The 20376-nt window shown below is 65.3% G+C and overlaps 1 protein-coding gene across 1 annotated transcript in view; it reads right to left on the bottom strand.

The window, feature by feature from the left end:
• PITPNM3 (PITPNM family member 3) overlaps positions 1 to 16982 on the bottom strand; it is a 55204-nt gene extending 38222 nt beyond the window's left edge. The window contains 2 exon segments of the mRNA XM_032839841.1: positions 4093 to 4188; positions 16917 to 16982. Of these exon segments, the coding sequence (XP_032695732.1) occupies positions 4093 to 4188; positions 16917 to 16938 (118 nt within the window). The 5' untranslated portion in view covers positions 16939 to 16982.
• Between the last annotated feature and the right edge of the window lie 3394 nt (positions 16983 to 20376).

Raw genomic sequence — 20376 nt, 5'->3', positions numbered from 1 at the left:
GGGTACAACCCTTGGGGGAGCAGGACCGCCAAGGGGTTAAAAGCTCGCTCTGGGGTTCGACGGGCTCTCTTCAACCTTGGGTGCACCATCTGCGGGCTCTTGGACCTCGAACGGTAACGTGTGTTTACGAACCTCAGTATTTCTCACTATGAAACCACATCGTGGCGTCAGGGGCTGCCCTGAGGTTAGATGAGGTCAGGAAGGCAAGGTGTCCGTGGGCGCACCCCTCCAGGCCAGCCCACTCCTCTCAGGCTGTAGCAGTCCTTGCCATACTGTCCCCCACCACCAGGGCAGGCCTTGCTCTGGCCACGTGCTTGGCTCCTGCTGCCCGGCTCTCTGGGCTCAGGACCTCCCTGTCCCCACTGGGCTCTTACTGTTCTTCCTCTCCCACTGGATCTCTCTCAACACCCCGGTTCAGTCCTGGGGAGCCGCTCGCCACCCCCCACTCTGCTTTCAGGAACCTTCTACAGCTTCTTGTGCTCGCTGCCCCCAGCAGCCCCTCGCCCGCACTCTCCCCTCCCTGGGTCTCCCCTCTGCCCACTCTCAGCTCTCAGCCTGGGGGGTTTACCCTGGCAACAGCGGGCTCCTCCCCGAGAGGACACGCACACACACGCGCGCACACGCACACACGCACACGCGCACTCCTGGAGCCTGTGGCCGCTCTGTCTTTCTGGGTCCCTTTGCTGTGGTACGTGCCTCTCGGCAGGGCCCACGCGCTGGCTGGACACGTGCTCTGGTTACTGATTCTGCATTTCAGCTGAAGGCTGCACCCCGCGTGCTGACCGTCGCCCCCAGAGACTCCGGGGGAAGGTTTTTGCACCGACTTCTCCCCCATGGAGCCCCCGTCCCTGCCTAGCCCAGACCCTGGATGGACTCGGACCCTGATGTGAGCTGGGTCCTCACCTTTTACTCACGGCCTCCGCATCCTCCCACCCCGGGGCCGCGGGATCTTAGAGCAGCGAGAATCCTTGTTCTGCACAGCGAGGCTCCACCTTGAGCCCACGGAGCCGAGGGTGTGACCCCTTCAATGGTCACTGGCCCAACACCACCCTTGTTACCCCTGCATCAAACACTGATCTCTCAGGACCAAGGAGAGCCCTCCCCTGGGGCCTCTGGGTTCAGGACTGCACACCTTCCCCGGCACTATGTACCGTGTTCCAGCCTGCCCCCTCCACGGCCATCACAGGGTCCCCGCACAGCCCATCTCGGACACCTCGGGGCAGCTCTGTGGCACCTACTCCTCCTCTCTCGGCCTTAATGAGAGGACAGGGGTCAGGAGTTCCCCTGTGGTTTGATTCTGTGAGGCCCCTTTGCCCCCCGCCCCTGCCACGGCACAGTGTCCCACTCGTCCCTGAGACAAATGACCCCACCCCTGCCATGTGCAACATGATGGGCCCCAGAGACTTGCCTGGGGTCAGACACGGGCCAGTCACCGGCCCAATCTCTGTCCAGGTGGCTTGCACTGTCCACTACCTTCCCTCCCGCCTGAGGCTGTGTACCCACAGAAAGCCCAGACAAAGCTGTGCCGTGGCTCCCCGTGGGCTCGTGGCAGCACCGTGCTATGGTTCCCGTGGGCTTGTGGCAGCCTCACACCGTGGTCTTGGTTGTTTTTTCCCTTATTTTATTTTCGGCAGCTGTCAGTGGGGCTCACCTGCTCTCCGCTGTCTTCCCGCCCACCACCACCGACCAGCAGGCTCTGCAGGGCTGGGACAGTGCCCATGCGCCCCGTGTGCCCTACGCGAGGGCAGCGCCTGCTCCCCAACGTGCAGGTACTCAGTAAACACTGAAAGAGGGGACGGGTGGGCGGATTCTAGCCCCTGCTCTGCCTGACTCCTTGAGTGACCTTGAGCGACCCTGAGCAAGCTTCCCAGTCCTCTGGCCTCAGTGTCCCAGCCTGGAGATTGGGGTAGCAGTGTTGAACTCAAAGACCTTGCAGGCCCCCAGCTCTGACATGGAGTTGAGCCATGGCCCCCCCAGCCGCCCTGGCTTTGCCCTCGCTCTGCACCCCAACCTCCAGACTGGTCTGTAGCCCCCACATCTCCTGTGACTGACAGGAGGGAGGCACCTCTTCTGGGTCGGGAATCTGGGCCCCAGCACGCAGCCCACAGTGCCCAGGGAGCTGGCCTTCTGCCCAGGGGGTGCTGGGCACTCAGCCTGCTCCACTCTCCTGCCCCCAATGCCTCGCACCCCTCACACACAGCCGAGCCCCCCACCCAGAGCCCAACCCTCTCCCCTGTACTACCAGAGCGAGGGGCTCCCACCCCACCAGGGAAACCCTGTTTGGGCCTACAGGCTGGAGGATGGAAGAAGGTCCAACCTCAGTACTAAGTCAGAGAAAGAGGGACCTGACCCCCCCACACTGAGCTTTGGGGTTCCAGCCCCGCCACCCCATCTTGACGTGGCCTCAGTTTCCCCATCTTCCCCATCAGAACACTGAGGAGGAGGACGTAATGTTGCAGGGGCCTGCTCGGCACAAGCACCCCACCAAGGGGCTCCCCAACGGCTGGAGGACACAGGGCCCTGCTGGGGGAGGGGACGGCGGGAGAACAGGGCCAGGGAGGGGACCCTCGAGTCCTGGACCCCCACAGCCTGGCCCCGAGGCTGAGAGCTGCCGGTGGGGCCTGACTCAGCTCAGGCAGCGGAGGACGGCTTCATCCGTGACTGCTCGCTTGAGCCCAGGACCCTCCAGAGGCCTTGAGGGGGGACCACACGGAGCACCAGGAGGAGGGGAGGGGGCAGCCCAGAAGTAAGGGTGGTCGCGCAGCCTGTGGGGCGGCTCCTGTGGCTGAGGGCTGGGGTGCTAGTCAGTGGGTAGCAGACAACAGGGTTCCCAGGAGCCTAGGGCAGAGGGAGGGGGAGAGGGCGGACCTGCGGCTGGGGGAGGGGAGGCCACAGCGAGAACAGGTGTGGCGGGAGGCACAGCGGGCAGGGCGGAAGGTGGGACCCTCAGAGGGGAAGCAGGTGAGCAGGCCTGACCCGCCCACCACACCACACCACAGTGCTCCCACTGCAGGCCATCCCCGTCCTCTAGGAACCCCAGCCCCGATGAACAGCCAAGTATTTGAAACAGACGTCCTAAGCATCAGAGAAGTGACACTTGTCGTCACACTGAAGGGTAGTTGCTACGGAGACGCGGCCCCGGCAGCCCCTCCAGACGGACACCAGTGGGGACAGCAAACAAGTCCCAAGGGGGCTGTTTCGGGGGTGGCCTCAGGGCCAAGCCTCCCCCTGCCCAGCTGGGCATCCTGGAAGGCACCAGAACCGGGCATTCCCCATTTCTGGAGGCACGGAGGGCAGAGGGAAACTGAGGCCGGGAGACGATCAATGGCAAGGCTGAGATCACGTCCTGAGTGCCTCAAGTGTCCCGAGTGCCCCGAGTGTCCCGTGTGCCCCGAGTGTCCCAAACGCACAGTCTGTCTTTCGAGACCCCATTTTGCCAGGCACTTCAAAGCCAGCCGTCCCAGGAGTGAGCTGACCCCCCACATATGGTGCCCTTCCTGGGTGGGGCCAAGCCAGCTGGTGAGGACCAGGTGCTCCGGGGGCAGAAGGAGGCCTCTGGGGCTTCTCGTCCACCCGCACATGGGCCTGGCAAGTGCGACCACGGGGACACTTGGGAATTCTGGACACACTCCGTTGCCCACCTGCCACTTCCTGTGTCTGGTAGGCTCCTTGCCCTCGTCCCTCGTCACCGTGGAGAGGACACCACAGGCCCCCCAGCCCACGTCCATCAGGGGACCCACGTCACCTTGGAACGTCTGGTGCGTTTCACTTGCGGCGTCCTTCCCCCTCAGGAGTGTGCCTTCCCCGGGGTCACTGCTGGGCTCGGCCTCCGCACTGAACCACAGGCCCGAGGAGGGCAGTGCCACACCCCATGGCCTCTGCAGCCCGGCGAGCGCCTCGCACGGCACCCAAGGAGACCCAGAGGCGGAAGGGTGAAGGCAGAGCCCCTGCCGGGGACTCACGGATCGGGTGCCTGTGACGTGTGGGACGTGGTGTCCAAGGAGGGAAAGACACTAACCCCCACAGGGAGCCCCTTCCCGGGGCTTCTAGAACGGTCATCCAGCCAACGATGGGACAACAGCGTCCACTCACCTCTGGCATCAAAGAATTCATCGTCCGAGCTCTCCACGGAGTCTCCAAGCACGTTTCTCAGGTTCCAGGGGCCACCGCCGCCCGGGGGAGGGCCACCTGCCAGAGGGAACACTCCGTGAGCCCGGCACGAGACCGCATCCGGCATGCGGCAGGCAGACCTGCGCCCCCAGACCGACGGCCGTCAGCAGCCCCGTCCCTCGCTGAGCCGGCTGGACACGCGGCTTGCGTTGGGCCCCCGACCCCTCCAACATGCCGCAGTGGGTCAGGCACAAGCGGGCCCCAAACTGAGACTGGAGTCAGCCGAGGCCGCTGCCAAGGTCGCTGGGCACATCACAACTCGCATGGCTGTGCCGCAAGGGCGCGGGGTCTCTCCCGTGGGAATGGGGCTCTGTTCACGATGGCCTCTCGAAGGCCCCACCACCTGCTCAAAATGGGACACCAAGGTCAGCAGAGCAGGGTACGGAGGCCCCTAAAGTCACGGCCGATCATGTTCGCGTCTTCCCACAGGCCGCCTGCTTCTGGCCACTCCCGGTGGTGGGAGGGTGACGGGGGCGGGGAGGCCAACGCCCACACCACACGTGCAGCCTAGACACGCAAGCCCCAGTCGGGAGGGGGCCTGGGCCTGAGCCCTGCCCTGCTTGGAACCCCGCGGCCCCCGTTTCCACACCACGGCCTTGGTTTGCCCCGGAAGGTATGGACGGCCATTGGCCACGGGCTTGAAGGATGGGAAGAGAGGCAGGTGCAGCATCCGCCTCGTGGAAGGCCCAGAGCTGCGGCCTCTGGGTCCACACGAGGCACGATGGGTGCCGGCGGCCCACCGGGGCAGTGAGGACACACATGAACGTGGCCTCCTCCTCCGCCCGCCAGCGCCAGGCTGCCCTGGAGCCCCTCTCTGAGCTCCCTCCACAGGCACCCGGGCGCTCACGCCCTCCACTCGTCCCCAGACCCGTGAAGAGCTGGGACCATCCAAACTGAAACCATGAAGGTGTCGGGAGAAACCTGCCCTGTCACTTTCCCGAGGGTCATCGGGGAGCAGTTTAACCATCGTGTCCGGCAGCACCGGAGCCTGGAAGGTGCCCCGGTGTCCACGTGGGGACAGGACGGAACGGTGCAGTGGTCCTGGTGGAAGGATGCCCGCGGGCACGGCCAGGAGGGAGAGAGGCAGGAAAGGCCGGGACGGTGTGTTCCCTTGGGCCAGTTTGGAAAACACGCCTGTGTCTGCACACGGATTCTGGCGGCGTGTTGGTTAAATGCTCAGGTCTGAGGAGGGACGGCCTGGATCCACGGTTGGGCTGCAGCCCTGAGAAGCTATGGGAGGGCGGGTAAGCCCCTCCACGGCCCCTGTGCCTCAGTTTCCCCAGCTGTAAGGTGAGGACAGCTCACACCTGCCGGGGAGGGTGTCCCCCTCGAGCGACGCATCACAGCGCTTGTGAGCCCACAGCGAGCGTCCGCGACAGAGATTATGGTACAAATTTACGTCCAGCCGTGTCACCGCATCGGGGAGGACATGCCCAAGACGCCAGCAAACGTTCCTGTGGAGCGGCTCTGACGGGAGGAGGCTGGGGAGATGCGGCTTCTCCAGGGCTGAGTGATTCGATTCCTGAGTCAACCTATTCTACCCATTTGAAGAGGCATGTTTCCTCACACCTTCACATCTTTAAAACCGGACCACGTGGCCTGAGAGCGCAGGTCCCAGCTCCCGGGGGGCGCTGGAGCGACTCGGGCTCGGATGGCACGGACCCGCTCGCACACGGGCCCTTTGGGAAACACTCGAAGCTTTTCTTTCAGCAAACGTCCTTACAGGTTTCCTAATCACGCTTCCTCTCCTGCAGCGGAAGGCCCGGTAATCACACGGCACGTCGCACAGGAGACACGCGGAACGCACGGTCACCGACCATGTGACCAGAGAGGTCTGGTCACCAGTAGGGACTACGGCGTCTTAGAGTCTAGGGGAGACAGTGAAACCACCCTGCACTCAGGGCTGGTCCTCCCAGGGCACCAGCCCTGGCCAGCAGGTCACACGTCATGTGTCTGGAGAGACCCGCCTTCTTATAGAAGATCCCTGTCTCAGTTTCCTCATCTGCACATCGAGGAACCTGACGGCGAATGTCCGTTTTCAATTCTGACCGACATCGGAGGAGCCCGTCTGGCACACACGCCAGTGAGCAAGGGAGAGGTGCGTGCTGCCCCAGCCCTGGCTACGGGAGCCGGGCATGGGCACTGCAACAGCCCCAGGGAGCCCACGGCAGCCCTGTCCCCTCCGTGCCCTGCACCCCTGCAGGAAGCTGGCACTGCTCCCTGCTATACGCCCAGATCCCACAGCACAAACTGTTCCTGAAGGGCGAGACCAGCCCCATGGGCCCAGGGACCCTGCCCCTGCCTGTCGCTGTAGCCTCACCCACCACTAACTCCCAAACGCACCCCCAGCCTGAGCACCGTGCCGGGAGCCAGGCCAGAAGCATGCTGGGAGGTGCGTTCTGAAGCCCAGAGTCCCAGCTAGGGGCACCCACATTCCCCGCGGGGACTCTCTAAGCTCTCGACGCTTGCCGGTCCCTGTGGGCCGCGTGGCAGGCTGGGCAGCCAGTCCCTGCTCACAGACTCTGTCTTTCCTGTGAGGTTGCACCAGTGTTGGGGGGAGGGGGTGCTCCAGCAGCTGCGGCAAGACAGGGAAAAGCAACCAAAGGGATACGGATTTGAAAGGAAAAACCCAAACCGCCTCGATGCTCAGACGGCATCATGTCTACACAGAAACAAAACCTCTACAGAATCGAAAAAACCCACTGGAAACGGCCCTGGAACAGCACGGTCGCCGGGTACGAGACCGACGCACGAAGCCAGCCGCACCCCTGCGTTGTCAGGAGGAGCCGGAGTTAGAGACTTAAGAAGCAAAACCATTTATAACCTGCACCAAAAAAACCAAACCCACAAAAAGAAGCGCTTGAGTAGAAACCGAATGTATGCAGAGAGGCCTGCGATCCAGAAAGCACCGTCATTTAAATGTCCTGCCGAATTTACCTTAACTCACACACGTTCCCGGCCAGCAGCACGTACACCAGACTGACACGCAGATGTGCCTCGCTGCGCACACCCATTCTGGTCCACGAGGCGAAGCCTGGACGGCCAGGACGGTCCCACTGTCCCTGCTGTTTGGTCCCTGAGGGTCGGGCGGGGCAGAGGGCTCAGCGGAAGCTTCACCCCAGTCTGTCCAGTGCCTGAGCTTGAAGGCCAGAGGCTCCGGGATCTATAGGCCACGCGCCGGCGCCTCCCACATCCTTCCCTTTGGGCCACCACCCCTCTAGGTCACTGCCACGCTGACCACGGGTGTGACGGGCTGGGCTTCGTGGGGGTCCCAGCGAGGGGGAGCGGCTGCAGGGGAGCGGCGGGATGAGGACGTGAGACCTTCCTATAGATGCGTCGGTCCATGAGAAGCCAGACACACCGAGCGTGTGTACATGTGTGTCCTGCACACACGCGTGTGGGGTGCACAGGCAGAAGGCATGCACATGACCCGCCCCCCAGCTGAGGGTGTGGGCCGCTGTTTGCTCGAGGCCACAAAGCCCGTCAGTGACCGAGGCGGCGCGGGAAGTGGGACCCATCCAACTGGCCCTCCGGCTCTGCGAGTCAGTGTCTGGGTATCCTCGTGTCCGTGTGGACATCTCCACGTGCACCTGCCCTCCTGGGAGACGGCCATCCTCCCGAGGCCACCCTTCCTGAGCCTGTCCGAAAGACACGCCCAAGCACATGTGCCCCCACAGAACGCCCTCCCCATCTCTGTGCCTCATGCACACACCGGCTTGCCGGCAGGGGTGGACACTCGGCAGAAATGTTACCATGTGGCCGTGGAGCGACACCAACCCGGGCTCCCGCCACCACTTACGGGCCCGGGACAGAAACTCACGAAGCTCGTGGGGCCTCGCTTCTGTCACCTGCGAGATGGGCATCGTAGCTCCGACCCTGACCTCAGGAATTTGGCCCAGACTGCCCACTGTAGGGTCCAGTGCCCTGGCCCCCCGCCAGTGGCAGGACTGAGGTGTAGCCAGGGCTCACGGGGGCTTCCCAGCAGCCCCCCACGGCCACAGACCCGTCCACGTCCTTCAAGGCCCACCTGACATCCTCCAGCAGACTCTCCTCCTGTCCCACCTCCTCCAACACACTTACTTAAAGCTCTAAATCGGGACCAAAGAGAAAGGGGGAAAGCCAGCCTCGCTGTCCAGAGGGACGCTGAGGATCCCTTGCCCCCATGCGGCCCTGACCCCCAGCAGGCTCTGAGCTCTCTCCTGCCGCCCACTGTAGTCTTGTCAGGGGCCTGGGCCTCCCCAGCACGAGCTCTGATCACCGGCCACACCTGTTCTCCTTCCCCAAGTGGGCTGGCCCAGGGACACAGCAACAGAGGGACACACGGACAGGAGCCATCAGGAATGCTCAGCCCTGTGCCAAGGAACCCCCAAAGTGGCCCCAACCTGCGGGCAGGAGCCCACCTGAGAGGAGACACCATGCTGAGCTCGGGAGCCCTGCCCAAGGGGGAAGGCATCGGCCGAGTCCTCTGGGGCCAGGCCATGAGCCAGACCGCACCCTGGGGGAAGGAGTTAGGGCCGAGCCGACCTGGATTGGTCCCTGCCCCTGGGATGCAGCTTCGCAAGAGCCCAGGACAGACGAGGGGCAGCCCAGCCACTGGGCTGAAGACCAGTTCCGCAACCCACAGGGTGGGCAGCGTGTCCGCAGGCAGAGGCCCTGCAGGCTGGAGGGCCCAGAGGCCTTCCTGGGGGGGGGCCCAGCTGAGCCTTAGGGGCAGGGTGTACTGGGTGGGCAGGGCGGGAAGGAAGACACAGGTCAGCGCAGTCAGACCACGCCTGCGGATGCTAGATGGAGACGCTTCTGCTCCGGAACGGGAAGTCTGGCTCATCAGAGCACGGAGGGGCCCCGGGCGTCTGCGGTGACGGCCACACGGCGCCGGGATTGAAGCAGCACCCGCCAGCTGCCTCCGGGGGCTCCAGTGCCTCCGAGCGGCTGGGCAGGGCCGTCCGGCACTGGGCCAGCCCACGGCCGGACTGAAGCCACGGCGGGCACGCCACCTGTAAGCCACGTGCACCTCAGGGCAGCAAGGGCTCTGCTGGGGCTCCCTTAGGCCCCGCGTCCCCCACGCCTCTGCGTCCGTCACACACGCACATATGCACGGTGTCACAACTAGTCTCACGACACTCAGAATCCCACCCCGCTGCTCCGGCCTGGGCTCCCACGAGCCCACACGCAGGACCTGGAGTGAGAAGCAGGGGTCTGGCCCCGGCCCCAGAGCCTGGCCTTCCGCCTCAGTCAAGCACGATGTGGACCACCGTCCTGCTCACCCACCCCCTGGAGACTGGTTCAGATCCCAGGCCTGCCTCTCCGCCATCCGCCAGGCATCTCAGTAACGGCTGCTAACCATGCTGTGCCTCAGTTTCCCACTCTGGACGTGGGGCAGTAACAGCACTCAGAGCGCTGTGAGGACTGCACAAATGAGCGTCCGTAACAGGCTTAGCACTGCGCCCCCACTCCGCCGGCGTCTGTGCACATAGACCCCATGGGGCCCCTGCCCCGCACCGGCACAGCTCCCCGTCCCCCAGAATCTGAGCATCACGAGGCCAGGACTTCTGGGCTCCTGCCGTGCATGGCCTCTGGGAGGCCCTGGACCATGCTCCCTGGGTCCCCACCCTCCCCTCATTCCCATCTGTGCTGGGGGATCAGTACAGAGCCTTCCCGGCCCTGAGGGGGGTCTGGAGCCTGCCTCCTCTGTGCACCCCTGACGTCCTTCTCCTGGGCCATTGGAGCCTGGGTCCAGGCCTGCCTGCCTGCCCCACTGGGCAGTGGGTTCCCTGGGGCACACCCTTGGTGGGAACCCTCCAGGACTGGGCACCAAGGAAGCTCTCGTTCTGCTGGGCACGGCCCCCTGCGGGAGAGACCTCAGGGGTGGCCCTTTCGGGGGAGCATCCTGTGCACCTGTCCTCACCCCCCTCTCTGGGTCACCACGGGTCCGGGAAGCAGGTCTGTCCAGGGCCGACCGGCCCGTGCTCAGCCCTCACGGGTGCCACCAGGGAGGGATGAGAGGCCAGAAGAAGCCGCTGAAGGAGACCGATGCAGGTTGGGGGTTGGTTGCTATGGAAACAAGTCCTAACTCTTCCCAAACTGCTGTATGCGCCACTGATGTGCGTATGGGCTGGGCTGTTTCGGGGACACGCGGGGAGCCCTGGGAAGGCCCGTCTGCTGGGGCTCTCGCACCCAGAGCCCAGGTCCTGGATGACCAGAAGGAACCTAATCCAGCTCCTGGGGGACCAGGCGGCCCCACGAGTCCGGGCGTGGGCTCCAGGCTGCAGAGTGGCCATGAGACCGTCCACAGCCCACGCCTGGAGCAGTGGCCCAGATGGAGGCACGGCCCCAGCACACAGCAGGCCACGGCCCCCATCCCTGCTGCTTGGTACCCATGGCCATGGACCTGTGGCAGATCCAGCTGCAAATTGGGCACCAGTGCCAGCTGCCGTCTTCCACCTGACCCTGGCCATACTGGCCCCGGGCACGACAGAGGGGCTTGGCCTCTGCCAACACAGACTCCTGGGCAGCACCTCCCACGGCTCCCTTCCTGCATGGCCCAGGAGGCCAGTGAGGAAGGGCCGTGGCCCCCACCTGCAGCCGGCCTGCCCACTGTCCCAGCCCTGTCCCCAGACACGGGCTGGAGGCAGATCAGGACCCCAGGGTCCCCAAAGGAGACATCTGGCTCAACCAGTTACTCTGAAACTATCTGCCTTCTGGTGGCTCGTGAACATGCCGCTGTAATGCTCGCTAGTTCCCGTCTTTAGGAGAGAACCCGTGATTAACCGCTTTGGCTACCTACGGCATTTCCATCAGCCCTGCCAGCCTGGCTCCCCAGGGGTCAGAGCTGCTGGGAGCAAACCACCGAGGGCCCTGCGGTCCGTCCCCCAGACTCCCGCTCCACGAGGAGAAGGCGTTGTCCTCCCGCGAATGGGAGCTCCCACAGAGAGCTCAGCTGCCTATAGGCCGCTCAGGAGGTTGGTGGGGACGGAGGCCCCCGCCAGTCACACCCCCGAGCCCCTGTGGGGAGTGGGGGACAGAGCCCGCGGAGGAAGCTGCAGAGACCCTCCCCCCCAGGAGCCGGCCTGCACTGTGGCAAGAGCCCCAGAGGCCACCCTTGGCAGCCGGGGAGCAGCGAGGGCCAAGGTGACCCTGCGTGGTCCTCCTTACTACCTGCCGCTCCGAGGCTGCTCCAGAGAGCACAGGGGACCCCAGGCCACCTCCTGCCCCGCGGGCTCCCCACCTGGTGCTGACTCGGAGCCGGGGCCCCAGAGGTGGGGCTGCGCGAGGCTCTCAGCGCTCCTCCAGGTTCCCGGGAACAGAGCGACAGCAGGGCAGAGACACCCCACACGTCCTGGGCAGTAACGGGAAGGCCGAAAATAGCTCTTTTTACCACCAGGGATGACTCCAGAGTTGCTCAGCTGGGACCAGACTCCCAGGGGAGGGACGTGGGCGGGGACAGGAGAAGGAAGCCTCAGGCCATGGCCAGGCAGAGGCTTCGAGGAGGAGGACAGGGGTCCACAGGCTGTGGAGCGGTCAGGGGACGGTAAGGGGTACACAAGCAGGGACAGGCGGCCGCGACTGCTCCACACCCCGAGTCCTGCACCCCGCGGGCTGTCCCCGAGCAGGAGCTCTGCAGGAGGTGACCGGCTCGGCTGCAGGCCCCTCGGAAGAGGCTGTTCTCAGACACAGCCTGACAGGTTTCCATCTTTGCTTCCAACCTCGTTGGGCATCCCGGCTATGAGACGGTGACCTCCCTCCCCTCCAGAACAACGGCCATCCGGGAAGGGGGGGGCGCCTCCTCGCTGGCCTCCCCCACAGCAGTCTGCAAACACGCAGGTGACCCTCTCCAGGGAGCACGGGCTCCGGACTCCCCGGGTCACCCACCCCTGGAGGGTCGGCCCAGGCTCCACTGCTCACCGGCCTGGGGACCAGCCGGGCTGAGAAGCCGCGACAGCAGCTTGTGGGCCAGAAACCCCGTTTCTGGTGTCTGACGCAGCAGCACCTGCCACCGCCAGCCCCGGCCACATAGGCTGACCCCTCTTCCCGCCGCCACAAAACCTCCCCTGCCCTGGGGCATGAACGTGTCCCACAGACGGGCCACCCCCAGCCTCAGAGTGAACCTCACAAGCGCCTCCCTGGAGACAGCCTGGAGGCGGGGGGTGGGGGCGGGGGGGGGGCGCAGCAGGGACCCAACTCCAGCCTGAGCCGCTGACAGGCAGGCGGCGCCCCCCACCCACTCGCAGACCCCGTGAGGACTAGGGCCCGCACAGCTGGGCGGGCCCTGGAGGTGGCATTTACCTCCGGAGTGACTCACGGAGGCTCCATTCCTTTGCACGGGGGGTGCAACTTAGCATTTTCTTTCTCTTTAGAAAACAAGGATTTTAAAGCAGGGAGTAGAGAGAATTTGAGGGCGTGTGTGGGGGGCTGGGATCTCGTGGTTTCCAGGCTCACTGGTGACGTGCTCTAGGCCCCCTCCCACCTCAGGCCCTGGGTGGGGGAGTCGGCCACCCCCTTCCCGGCCTGGCTGCAGATCTGGTGACCCCCAGGGCACATGGGCTCTCTGTGCTGGGCCCCATCCCCCACAACCCCTCTGGGGTCCCTGGGGGGTCAGGAGAGCAGAGAGGAGACCACCCTCCCCCACCCAGAGGACGAGGCCGTAGGGACGGGCCGAGAAAGAAGAAAGACCAGTGTTAAAGCCACAGCAACTTTAGAGCCAGTCCTGGTTCCCAGGGGCTCTTCCCCTCCCCTTCCCCAACCCCCAACCCTTGAGGAAACTGAGGCCCAGGAAGGCAGGTTAAGGTTAAGCCCCGACCAGCCCCAGGTCCTACTTCCAGCCCAGCCTCTGATTTCACAGGGTTCTAGAATGAGACACTTCACCCTCCCAGGACTCCGTTTCCTCATCCGCAAAATGGGAGTGACATGGAGCCTCACCGGAGAGACGCTGTCCAGCCAGCAGGTGGGAGGCCGGTGACATCACAACCACGGTGCCTCCAGACCCTCAGCCAGAACCCACCAGAACATCCCACTCCCCACGAGCGTTCACACCCCCGTCCTTGAAGACACAGACCTCAGGAGAGGGCCCCGTGCCCTCTGGGCCTCAGTCTCCCGCCCAGCTAATTCACAGGTGGGACTGGAAGCCTCAGGGCATAGGAATGGGTCTGTAAGCCGGCGTCACACCCTCTGGCCAGTGGGACGCAGATCTGGCCCCTGCAAGGGGGATCTAGCCATGTACTCATGCTCCGTGTCCTGCTGAAAACTCCCAAACAACCGGCCAGGTAGACGGGGCCTCCCGCTAAGACAGGGGCTCCGGGGCCCAAGGCCACAGGCCTGAGACGAGACTCAGGGACCCAGCAGCCCGCACAGCCCGGGCTGAGAGGCAGCAAAGCGTCTCCGGTGGACGCCTACCGGGCCCACCAGCTCTGCCACTGACAGTCGCTCAGACAATGCAATGACATCGCACCTTCCCAAAGTGCTGCGAGTCTGGTCCCTCCTCTAGGAGAGGACCAGTCCCCTGCCCAACCCGGCCCAGGCCCCGCAGGCCCCTCCCCTCGGAGCAGGGCCAGCCCCTGGGAGCTAATAAACTGGTTCCTCCAGCCCAAGGCCCTGCCCTGCTGAGAAGAGGTCCCAAACTGCTGGGGCACTGGCGGGGGAGGGGGGGGGGCGAGGGGAGGCGGGCAGGGGCAGGAAGCAGCCCTTCTCCACAGAGCCAGCCCAGGCCTCACCTGCCTCTCCCCTGGGGCAGAGAGGCTGCCAAAACTCCCAACCTGCCGTCGGCCCCGTCCTCCATGCTGCTCTCCGTCCTGAGCTCTTTCCAGTCCCCCAACACCCCTCTCCAACCCCTCCACACCCACCTCCTCCTCCGTCCAGCCCCTCCCCAACCCCAGGCCTGCCCCTCGCCATCTTCCTGTCCAAATTCACCAGCCTCTAAGGCGTAACGCCTACGACCGCCAGCCTTCACTGTCTCAGGCCTCCTCTGTTATGTTCCTCCACCCACAGGTAGTCCTGGCGTGCAGACCACAGGGAGGCCTGTGGTGCAGACGACCGTCCCCGCAGGGAGGCCTGTGGTGCAGACGACCGTCCCCGCAGGGAGGCCTGGCCCCTCCTTGTCCACCAGACCTAGAGCTCCCTCAGGCCCTCCCCTCCCCTCTCAAGACTGGATGCAGGGCACCACAACAGCTCTGGCCTGGGTGACTGAAGTCTCCAGAGACCCGGACCTGGTAACAACCTGTTTGGGACCAACACTCTAACTTATCCAATCCCTTCTGGAAACTCCCAACATGTTTTCCTGCACCTGGGAACTCCCAGCAAAGTGAAAGTCCTTTTACTGCTTCCCGTCAGCGCCTGTTGGACATAGCTGACACAGCCATGGCTGGCTGCTCAGGCTGGACACTGCACAAGCCCAGGAACACCATTCACTAGCCCACGATATGATAATCCCAGAGTCATGCACTATGGTGACCCTGAGGCCCAAACCTCTGTCTCTTCCCTCACTAGGCAGCCCCTTGGCCAGTTTTCAGAGGGAACATCTCGCAGGTCACAGAACACACCCTGACTCACAGGCCAGCCTCCCACAGCTTTCCCCCACAACCTTCAGCCTCCCTTGGTTCCAGCGTCACCTCCCAGGGTGGCCTGATCATTTCTGACCATCGGTCTGCCCATCCACCACGGACGGTCGTGAGCGTCCACACCTCTCTGTGTTATGACCCCCCTTGCACCCCAGTTTCTCTAGCTGTGGCGAGAGGGCTGTGGGCCCCCGTCTGTGAGGCCGTCTCTGTTCTAAAGCTGGCCAATCTATTCTGTTCCGGCTTTGCTGGTGTGGCTCCCATGCACGCGCCACCAAGAGCCGTTTTCAGGTCAGTAGGCTTAGAGCCTGAAGAGCAGAAGGGACATTTGCAAAATGCAAAGCAGCCCAGAAGGACCGAGCAAAGCAGGCATCGCCCCCTCTTACGGGGTCAGTCCCAGCGACTCCTGGGAGGGGCAGCTGAGTACAGGAGTGAGGGGCCTGGGTGCTGGGACCCACCAAGGAGGGCGTCCCGGCTCCCCACAGGGAAGGGCCGGGCACAGAACAGACGCCGAGAAGACAAGATGTTAGAGCAGTGCGAGGTCCAGCCGCTCCAGCCCAGGCAGTGCCTCACCTGCCGCTGTCAGCCTGGGACCCAAAGGACCACGGGCCACCGCACAGGGGCCGAACGGCACCCCAGGCTGTGGGGGCCACTGACGGGGCTGTGATGGAGACAGTCCCTCACTTCCTCCTTCAGAGGAGGCTCTGCCCGGACCCTCTGTTTCCGATGCCTTAGGAGGGGGAGAGAAGCATTTCCCCCTCTGGGATCACTGTGCACGGTGCCTGGAACACAGTTCAGGCGTGCGGCTGGCTGCTGTCATCATGGCCGTGCCCCAGCAGGTGATCTGTGCAGGGCTGTGCACGCACACGCACACACAGAGCGGGGGTGGTGGGCGGGACACACACCCTGCCTTGCCCTCTGGGAGCATGGGGGTGGGGAGGGACCCGGCTCCAGGAGGAGGGAGGGAGACAGCGTTTTTCAGCCTGCCCCGCGTTATCTCCTGGTGCCTCCCGCAGCACCTCCATGAGGAATGGGTGTTTAGCTGTGCTGCACACTTGCTGGGTCTCGCTTGGCCTGCCCCACCCCTGCAGGGCTCCTTGGGGGCCATAAGTCACAAGCCCAGCATGTGCAGGCGGTGGTGGGGGGTAGATCCAGCCCCGGCCCAAGGTCCAGAGCACCATTTGTGGGGTGGCACTGGATTTGCACAGAGCCCAGGGCGCTCACACTGAGTGTGCACATGGGTGAATTCACACTTGTTCTGGCACGGTCATGGCTTGCAGGGAGAGGGGTGGGGTTCGTGCCAGACCAATGCCGCCTCCCGAGGGATGGCACAGCACCTGCCAACGTCACAGGCTTGGTGTGAGTTCTCAGAACATTTACACACACCAGCCTCCCCAGCCCGGCCTGCTGAGACCAAGCTGGCGGTCGCCCACACCATGGGGCCGGCCTTAGGGACTCTCCCCACCGCGGGGCCCAGAGTGTGGTGCAACTCCTGCTCCCCAGTGCCCAGCTCAGGGCCTGGCACACAGCGGATGTTGGTGAATGAAAGTCCGTCGGAATGAATGAATGAACGAATGAACTAATGACTAACGCCCACTCCCTCACACCACGGGTCTGCTCCACCCGCGCCTGGGGAAGGGCAGAGCCCAGGGGACCCCAGAAGAGGCTCCACCTTCAGACCCCGCACCTGACGCTCTGCCTCCGGGGTCGGGTGGGGGTTAGGGGTGGGACGGTCCCTGGCGGTGCGGCCCGAGCACCGCTCCTTCCCAAGAAGGAATCTGGGTCTCCTGACTGAGCTGGGGGTGGGGGCATCGGCGCGTCCTGTTTAGAGCAAGGGGCAAGACAGGGGGGTGCGTCCTGGCTGGCGCTGGGGGCGTGGGATGGAGCGGCGGCCACCGGACAGCCCCTGAGGTCCCCGCGCCCTGGGCTGCCCGTGCGGGTGGCAGTGGAGGCCTCGGGGGGCGGCCTGACCCGGACCCGGGCGCCGCAGACCCAGACCCGGGCGCCGCAGACCCGCCCCCACCCGCGCCGGCGCCGTTCCTCCAGGTGCCGGGGGCGCAGGAAGGACGCGGGGCGCACGGCCCTCCCGGAACCTCCGCCCACCTGCGCGGGGGCTCACCTGGGCCTGCGGCCCCTCCTCGTGCCGCGTGGGTCCCTCCCCCCGGCCGCCGGCCCTGCCCTCCCGGCGCCCGCCCTCACCTGCGTGGCCCGCCTGGGCCATATCCCGGGCGGCGGGCTCCGGCTGCGCCGCGCGCGCTCCTCGCCGCTCCCCTGCCCGGCCCCGGCCGCCGAGCCGCCTCCGGCCCCGAGCGGACTCCGCGCGCCGCGCGCCTCGCCCCGCGCCCCCGCCCCGCGCGCCTCGGCCGCCGCAGCCGCCGCCGAGCCGCCGCCGAGCCGCCGCCGAGCCGCTCCCTCCCGCTGCCTCCCGCTGCCTTAAAGGCGCCGAGCGGCGGCCGCACCGCCCCCCGCGCCTCCGGGGAGGGACTGACGGAGGAAAGCGCCCGACGCCGCCCCCGCGGGCCCGCACCCCCGCCCGGCCGCGGCCGCTGCTCTCCGGCCACCACCGCAGAGCGCGGGGGGCGCAGACGCGGGGAGGCCCTGCGGTGCGGGCGGGGACGCGGGCGCGCGGGCCGGGAGAAGGGGCGCGGGGACGCGGGGGCGCAGCGCCAGGGAGACACCCCCGGGCCGAGACGCCAGCCGGGGAGGTGGGGAGAGAGAGATCAGAGAAGACGGGAGACCCAGAGCCTGGCGCGGGAGAGACACTGAGCAGCAGAGGCGAGGAGAGAGGGAGGTGGCCCTGGGATGGCTCTCCATCAGCGCCCAGCCAAGGTTCCGGGGGCGTGACCACGGTCTGACCTAGCCTCAGCTTGGAAAGGACCTCAGTGCCTTGAACTCTGCAGGAACGTGTGCAACACATGCAAGTCCCACCTGGGATTCCAGGGCTCGAGGCCAGCAGCCCAGCCCTCAAGCTGCGGCCTTGGCACTTCCCAAACCTGGCCGCAGACATTCCCGGTGAGCAGGCCCTGGGGGAGGCGTCTGCCTGACCGCAGCCAGGGATCCACAGTGCGGGGCAACCCGGGGCAACCCGAGGGGAGGCAGCTGCTGGAGGGGGTGGGTGCCAGGATAAGCCTCCTGTCTCCCTGCTACTGCAGGGGTTAACTCCCACCAGGCCCTGTCCTGGGACCATGCCTCTGCTTGCCGCTGCGCAATTGGCAAGGGTTAGGCTCAGTCACCATCTGCAGCCGGCGCCCCACCCACCGTCCCTCCCCCACCTTCTGCAGGAAAGTCCCCCTGGGGCCAGCCTCAGTGCTCAGGGCAAGGTCCCCTTAGCCCCTCCAAGGGAAACCGGGCACACGGACGACAGGGGGCCTCAGTGAGCATCTAGTCCACAAACCCTTTGCAGCTTTAACTCCATCCATGGGCTGCTCACCAAGTGGCCTGCCTGCACCTCGGGGCTGACCACCTCCAAGGACGGGTCGCTCAGGAGTTCGAGTGTGAGCTCTCCTGTCTTTGGATGGTGTGGACCATGAGAACGTCTCTCCTCACCTGAGCTGTAGTCTGCGTCTAGTATGTGACCCCCGTATGGGTCCTGACCAGTGCCCCCTGGGGTGAAGCAGAGGCTTCCCAGGGCCCCGTGTCCGAACTGCCTAGCGAGTCTTCACCCAGGAGGACCCACCAGCCTGGCTTGCCAGAGGCTGCAAGTCGGTCAGTCGGAGAGCTCTGGATCCCGGGACCAGACAACAGTGCTGACTCCAGCAGACAGAATTTCAGAAGCTGGTCACCGGCCAGAAGAGTGAATGGACTCCTGCAGCCCTTCCCCAGTCCTCGGGAGCGGTGGGGATGGGCGCGGCGGGCGGTACGGGCCGGACCGGCAGGGAGCCCGCGGCCTCACCTGTAGCAGCTCTTGGGACCCGCAGGGCCCCCGGAGGGGTGCTGTGCCATCCCCGGTACACCCGGAAAGAGGCAGAGGCTGGAGAAAGTCTGCTCGGTGGCCGGGAACGGTGGCAGGGGAGCAACAGACCTGCCTCCAAGGGGACACACCTGGACCCATGCACCCCTCCGGGGCCCTTGGCTCACCATGGCAACAGCGACTGCCGTTTGGCTGGGGCCCTGCTACCTCCTGGCACCGCCTTCTGTGTGTGTGTGTGCGTGTGTGTGTGCATGTGTGTGTGCACATGCACGTGTGTGGATGTGTGTGGATATGTGTGTGGCTGTGCTTCTACATGTATACGTGTGTGTGTACATATATGGGCTGTGTGTGGAGCTGTGTATGTGTGTGTGCATTTGTGTGTGGGGTATGTGTGTAAATATGCATGCCTGTGTGTATGTGTGTGTGTACAATGTGCATATGTGGGGGTGTTTGTGCATGTGTGTGTACGTATGTGTATGTGGGTATGTGTACACACGTGTGTATTGGACGTGCACGCGCGTGTGTGTATGTGTGTGCATGTGGGGGGTGTCGGTGTTGTGACGTGCATGTTGTGCACACACACACACACACACACCAGGGAAGGCACACCGTGAGGGAGCAGAGACTCACCGCTCCACGCAGACGGGGGTGGCTGGGGAGCAGCCGTGGGGGAGGGGGGCATCCCGTTGGTTGGAAGTGCAGACCCCGCCCCACCCCTGGGGGGAGTGAGTGGGAGGGAGGCACAGGGTGCTCCTGGGCGCCGGGCCTGGATCTGGTCCAGCCAGGACAGCAGGGCGGCCCCCAGGGGTGCTGACTGCACCAGCAGACCGGCTGCCAAGGAAGCTCCGGCCCTGCCTCCGGTCAGAGCACACACGTCGTCCGCACGGGCGTGGGACTAACCGGCGGGGGCTGACCTCCTGCACTGCTAGCATCGCCCTTCGGTGAAGGAGGATGACTAGCGATTTAGAGGCGCTGCCCTTGTGCCTGCAGGAGAGAAGTGGGCGCCGCTGCTTCCTGGGCGCCCAGCTCCGTGGTGACGAGGCTCAGCGTCAGGGTTCCAGGCCAACCCTTCCTCCAGGGTGGCGGGCAGCTCCCGGGCCCAGCCACGCCCCACTGCCCGAGAATGTGCAGATTGGACCCATTGGAGAGCTCCAGGGAGCGGGGCTGGCCTGGACCTGGGCACTTGGAAAGGGACACGCCCATCACCAGAGTCAACATGGCCCCGCAGAAGGGCAGTCACGCCCGACTACACTCATTTCCTTCCTGGACACACTGGCTGCCGGGGCAGGTACCACGGAGCCCGGCAGGCCTGGCGCAGCCGCTCCCAGCTCAGGCCCAGCCAAGTGACTCCTCGCTGCCCGCTGCAGACGGACGTCAGGGCAAGGCCTGGGGCCTCTGCCAGTCTTGCCCGCTGGTCGCACCTGCCCTCCCTGCAGCCTTCCCGGCCCCTCCTCTCCAGCTCCCACACCGGGAAGTCTCGGGCGGCTGTCCATGGCCGCAGGGGGGCCACCTCCATTCCCAGACGGAGCCTGGGCAGCAGAGGCCCGAGTGGAGCTGCCCCAACCCTGCCTGCCGTGCGGGAGCCGGGGACTGCGGGAGCCGGGGAGCGAGCTCTTCCCTCCTCGCCTGCAGCTTCTGCGGCTAATCTAGGCGCCTCCACCACCCACCCCGGGAGGGGCTGGGATCCTACCTGACTCACCCCTGGGCGCGTGGACAACCACGGCCTCACCCTCACAGCGCTGTCGGGGA

This window comes from Lontra canadensis, unplaced genomic scaffold (assembly GCF_010015895.1).
Source record: "Lontra canadensis isolate GAN:19392208 unplaced genomic scaffold, GSC_riverotter_1.0 scaffold110, whole genome shotgun sequence".
NCBI classification, from domain to species: domain Eukaryota; kingdom Metazoa; phylum Chordata; class Mammalia; order Carnivora; family Mustelidae; genus Lontra; species Lontra canadensis.
The sequence above is the reverse complement of the archived record's forward strand: the minus strand, read 5'-3'. Positions and strand labels throughout refer to the sequence as shown.